The sequence below is a fragment of the Stegastes partitus genome, unplaced genomic scaffold (assembly GCF_000690725.1).
Source record: "Stegastes partitus isolate 25-593 unplaced genomic scaffold, Stegastes_partitus-1.0.2 Scaffold1381, whole genome shotgun sequence".
Lineage (NCBI taxonomy): Eukaryota > Metazoa > Chordata > Actinopteri > Pomacentridae > Stegastes > Stegastes partitus.
In genome coordinates, this window is record NW_007579112.1 from 173654 (window position 1) to 179214 (window position 5561).

At 47.1% G+C, this 5561-nt stretch overlaps 2 protein-coding genes across 2 annotated transcripts in view; one reads left to right on the forward strand and one right to left on the reverse strand.

Annotated features, from left to right (window-relative positions):
* The window catches only part of arg1 (arginase 1), a 9091-nt gene extending 7907 nt beyond the window's left edge, over positions 1–1184 (forward strand). The window contains exons 7-8 of the mRNA XM_008299114.1: positions 246–382; positions 827–1184. Coding sequence (XP_008297336.1) covers positions 246–382; positions 827–990 — 301 coding nt within the window. The 3' untranslated portion in view covers positions 991–1184. The remainder of the gene's footprint in view (positions 1–245; positions 383–826) is intronic.
* A 3370-nt stretch (positions 1185–4554) lies between these two features.
* The window catches only part of LOC103370174 (prolyl 4-hydroxylase subunit alpha-1-like), a 15417-nt gene continuing 14410 nt past the window's right edge, over positions 4555–5561 (reverse strand). Inside the window, exon 12 of the mRNA XM_008299125.1 lies at positions 4555–5121. Coding sequence (XP_008297347.1) covers positions 5051–5121 — 71 coding nt within the window. The 3' untranslated portion in view covers positions 4555–5050. The remainder of the gene's footprint in view (positions 5122–5561) is intronic.

Genomic DNA, 5561 nt, shown 5'->3' on the forward strand with positions numbered 1-5561 from the left:
CGCTCAGGAACACACTTAGATAAACCATCTTCAAGTCCAGCTGCCTTCGAGTGAAGCACTAAGGATCATCAGAAGGTACGTGTCGCAGCTGTTCTAGACCTTTCAGTTCTACGGCTAAACCTGGGGATTCAAATATTTACGTTTCCACGGCAACTGGGGAAACTTGCCATACAATGAAAAGCTCCGCAGCAGCGACTAAACGGGCTCAGTGGGAGACTGAAGATGTGACTTCCTGGTTTCACTAGAGGGAAGAAGCCCGTTCACCTGAGCTACGACGTAGACGCCATCGACCCGTCCGTTACCCCGGCGACCGGGACACCTGTAGTGGGAGGACTCACCTACAGAGAGGGCGTCTACATCACGGAACACCTGTGTGGAACAGGTACGACTCTAAAACACACACAGACTGACCGACACGGTGTCAGTACAACGATCTCACACAGCCGTTTGTTTGAGGTGGTTTTCATCTCTGTTATTGTTTTAAGTCTCATTGCCTCATTTTGTTGGTTCCTTTGAGTCCATTTGTTTGTCTGTTCGTTTTGTGTCTCTTTGTGGTGGTTTTGTGTCTCTTTGTAGCTGTTTTGCGTCTTGTTGTTGCTGTTTTGCGTCTCGTTGCGTCGTTCTGCCTTTTTTTTGTTGTTCTTGTCTTTGAGACGAGACAGAACAACAACAAAGAGACAAAACAACGACGAACTAGATTTTGTTACCTTCTGCTTTCGGGTCAGTACTGACGCCTCCGTGTCATCAGTCACGACTGATGTTGAGAATCGACCGTCTCATTGCTGCAGAGTTTCACTCATCGTCCCAAAACCTTCTCGTCCTTCAGGTCTTCTGTCGGCGGTGGACCTGGTGGAGGTGAATCCTCTGCTGGCTAAAACCGACCAAGACGTTCAGTCTACAGTTAACACGGCCGTCGATCTGCTGCTCGGCTGCTTCGGACGTCTACGTGAAGGAAACCATCCGGCGGATTACAGCCTCCCGGAGCCTTAACCGGAACCGACGCTGGGATCTCCGACTGCACCGACGGACACCTGAACATCAAACAACCGCCTGAAGGAAGGCGGCTGTGGTGTCGCCGTTCACTTCACACTTAAAAGCACAATTTATATGATTTATGTGGAAGAATCTGCTGCACCGATTATTATTTAATGTGAAGAATTATTTAACCTATAAAATGAAAAAAAAAAAAAAAAGTGTAAAAATGTCCTTTTTTATAATCGATTGTTTTGTACAACAGTGTGACACAAAACCACCGAGACACTCAACAGAACCACAACGTAGACCCGAAAAGACACAGAGACTTGAAAGGACCAGAGGGAGACTCGACACGACCAAAAGAGACTCGCAACCAAACCACAGAGACACCAAGAGAACACAAACTGACGACAACCGGACTTGGATCCACCACAGAGACCTGAACTTACACCAAAGACACAAAATGACCAAAGACAGACTTGAAACGACACCAAAGAGTCGCCAAACGATCAGAGACTCGACGACCACGACCAGGTGTTTGGAGGAGCAGCTGTGGAGATGAAGAACGGTGCCGACGGTAAACTGTAGAACACGAGAGCCGGCGCTAAAGGAGCCGCCAGTCCATCAGTTTAACTCTCAAGTCCTTGTTGTGTTAAACTTTCTCTGACGGCTGCATGTTGCTCGTTAACCAGCTTAAACATCACCAGACCTCGCTGGCTGCTGGTTACTGACTGTCCAGTTACCGTACGAGGATCGAAGCGACTGGACATGAACAAACTGTGACAGCCTGAAAGAACACAAATGACACAAAAGATACCACGACAGAGACACAGAAGATGATCACAAGACACACAGACACACAAAACAACCACAAAGAGACACAAAACAACCACAAAGAGACACAAAACAACCACAAAGAGACACAAAACAACCACAAAGAGACACAAAACCAGCACAGACTCAAAGCGAGCGACACATCAGCTGCTGGTTTTCACCACAGAAACAGAAACATCTTCAAACACTTTTAATTAAATCTAAAACCCACAAACGAACCTGAGCAGAAACCAGACGAAGGCCGTGTGTTGAAGTTTCCACTTTATTCTGACCACAAACACATTGTACATTCTTGACACTGGTTAGAACAGAGGATGGACCTTCACACACCTGCTGCAGCTCCACAGGTGTTTCACCACAACCTGCTCGTCACTGAAGGCCACCAGAGGAGTGTCTGTCAGGATGTACTGTCATGAATGTAAAGAACCTGAAGCTGATGAAAAGCAGTTTAATGTAACTCAAACCGTTTGCGTCCGACACTGGGCTCCAAGAGAAACACCAACTCTCAGCTTCCTGGGGTTGAGTTTAGACACAGACTGCTGCAGGACTAAAGGTAACTGCATTTAATACTTTACTGCAGCGTGTTGATGAAAAGCGGTTTTGATTTAAGGTGAGCACCTGGTGGGATGTTACAGCCGCTCTCCTGAGGAGATGAAACCAGAATGAAGTCCGGTCACTCATTTATCAGGTTCTGGTTATCTCATCGCCTTTTAAAAATCTAAATGTAAACATTACAGACATTATTCACCGATTCTGACCATCATCAGCTTGAACCTGCCTTCAATACAAACGGAGTGTTTTCTGGAACCAACCAACCACAGGCTGCAGCTCTTCACTGTTTTCTAAACTGAAACTCTACTTTCTTCACAGTCTTCTGACCTTTCAGAGACCAAACAGCTGGTTGACTGATCAGAAGATAATCTGCAGCTACAGTAATGATGTGCTGTTGGTGGAGCAGTCAGAAGGTCCAGCAGACCCACAGACCTACCAGACCCTAAATGAACACAACTCTGATTCTCACTTGAAGCCTGTAGGTTTGACTTCTGTCTTTAATCAAGAGCAGCACTGGACTAAAACCTGGAGTCCCTGCTGCTGCACTCAGTTCAGAAACAACCTCAGTAGGACCACCTCTGATCCTGACGACGTGTTGCTGCTTTACTGGCTCACCAGAAGGTGATCTGTCAGCAGAACTACGACTGAAGTGAAACGGAACAAATGCAAAGATTTCCAGAGAGAAACACCGACGCTACACGAGGCGGATAATGAAGCCGGAGGACGTTCGTGGAGCCCAGCGTGGACCTTCAGACCTGCTGCTGGAGCTTCAGGGGTCAAACCAGAGATAGCAGCAGGTCTGAACAGTCGGGGTGCAAACAGGAAGTGGGAGGAGCCTGTGTTCGCCCTTTATCTGCTGTTTGTGGAGTGAACGACCTCCGGGCCGAAACAGAACCGTGCTGGCGCTGTATTGGTGGAGTGAAGAGGCGTCACCGGGCGACTTACGCAGACAGAACACAGACAGAAGTTCTGGAGTTCGATCTGGAGCTGCCACACAAACATGAAGGAGTGTCGTAAACCACGTCTTCACACCAGGGACGGTTCCTCCTGCCACCCTCAAAAACAAACCGCCAGTCAGCTTTAAGGGTTCAACTTCTGTAGGAGCAAAACGGACCAAACATCCAGCAGAACCGCTTCTAGCAGGTCCAAAATCTTCACTGAATTACTCAAAATGTGTCCAGAACGATTAAAAATGGGTCCAAAGTAGGATGAAGACGTCCAAAGTGACTTGAAAGCGTCCTAGAATTGTCCAAAATGACAGGAACAAATCAATTATTGGCCTTTAAAAAGCAGGCTGGTGCTGATCCATAAGGTTCCTGTCAGTGTCTGTCTAGGAATGGATCCATGGTTCTACTAGAACCCAGCCTCTGGTCACATCTCACCACCTGTTGAGGCTCTAACATCAGCAGAACTGATGTGGTGAAGTTGGACCAGACAAGGTTCTGGTTTTAGGTTATTTTGCCTTAAAGTTTGTCCAAAATCACTCAAAGTTCCTCTGAAGTGACTCGTCAGAACGACCCAGAACTACTCAAAGTTTGTCCAAACGATTAAAAGTGGGTCCAAAACAGGATGAAGACTGTCCAGAGTGACTTCAAACCTGCCCAGAATTGTCCAAAACGACCTGATGTGATGAAATTGGACCAGGCAAGGTTCTGGTTTTAGACGTTCAGACTAAATGTTGACGTGGATCATTGGTAGGAACCAGAACCTGGAGTCCACAGGTTCTACAGTGAAACCTTAAAGTGTCTTCACGGGTTTTTTGAGGGTGAAACTGGTCTGAAAACGTGACGCACAAATACGACTCCAAACTGGTTTCAAGTCATATTCGTGTCTTAAGAAAAAAACAACGTCTCTGCTGCAGCTTTCAGGTGCAAAACATGAAATGATGAGTCAACTAAAACACTGATCCTGCTCAAGAACAGCAGAGAAAAGAAAAGGATCAATAAACGAGTGACCATGAGAATAGAAGTGGACTGAAGTGACGGGACAGAAGGCACCAAACGTCCCAGGTACATGTGAAGAACAAAGAAGCTCTTCTGTCGGACTCAGGAACGTCCTGAACTGCCAGACGGTGACTCGGATCGTTTTCTATGTTGGTTCTGTGTAACTGGATCCTTGTTTGAGGGAATGAAAAGCTGCACTGAGTGAGTTCAGCTAGTCGTGGCTAATGCTAACAACAACGTAAACAGGAAGTTCAATCATTCAGGTCTTTATCACTGAACATGTCATTATATATACGACTGACTGAACATATGACCGGTCCTGTTGAAGGCTCTGACATGTTCTGGTCTCTCTCTGCTCAGCATTCTTCCTGTTTGGAGTCTGAACGATGAGGAGACGTTTATAAAACCTGCTGGAGATGTTCAGACGGAGACGAGCCTCAGCTGGTTTCCATGAAGCTGCTCAGCGACACACTTCGTCCTAGTTCCAGTGTTTCCTGTTTCTGTGATTAAAACGCTCCGTCGGCGAATCCACTCGTTCTCAGACGTTCTTTGTTCTTCACACGGCGTTGACCTTTAAAAGCACCTGACGACTGGGACGTACAGACGTCTGAATGCTGCCAACAGAAACCCAATTCTGACTTGATGAAGTTGGTGAATCACACACACTCACACACACTGCAACACACACACACCCCAGACTAAAACAAGCATGCGATCACGTGCAGTCACACTCAGCGGCTCGCTGGTCAGTCGGTCTCCTGGAGGCCACAGCGCCGCCTGAACTCCTGCCCTCGTTCGTGGATCCACTTGTTGGAAACTGCAGAGAAGAAGCAGCTCAGAGTGACTCCCACTGACTTTAAGACACATCGTCTGATCAGTCCACAACACAACGTGGTTCTGAAGCCGCTGCTGCCCGAGTCGAGGGCAGCAGCTGCTCAGAGAGCTGATGGAGACACAGTGGAGCCCAAGTGGGTTTTCACAATAAAAGCCTGTGATTAATGTGCTCCAGCCACTGTTTAAAATGCATGTAAAGTATTTACCATAAATTCTGGACTAGAAGCCGCTGCTTCTTTCACACGCTCTGAACGCTGAAGCTTAAACAACGACGAGACTAATTTATGGATTTCTACGAATTCACCTGGAGACCAAAGTGACGCTGAGAGCGACGACGACAGAGAGACTGAGGAAGTGATGAAGTGATTCTGAGGCTGTTCAGCTCCTGAAGACACTGAAGAAGACGACTTTAGTGGTTTTAGT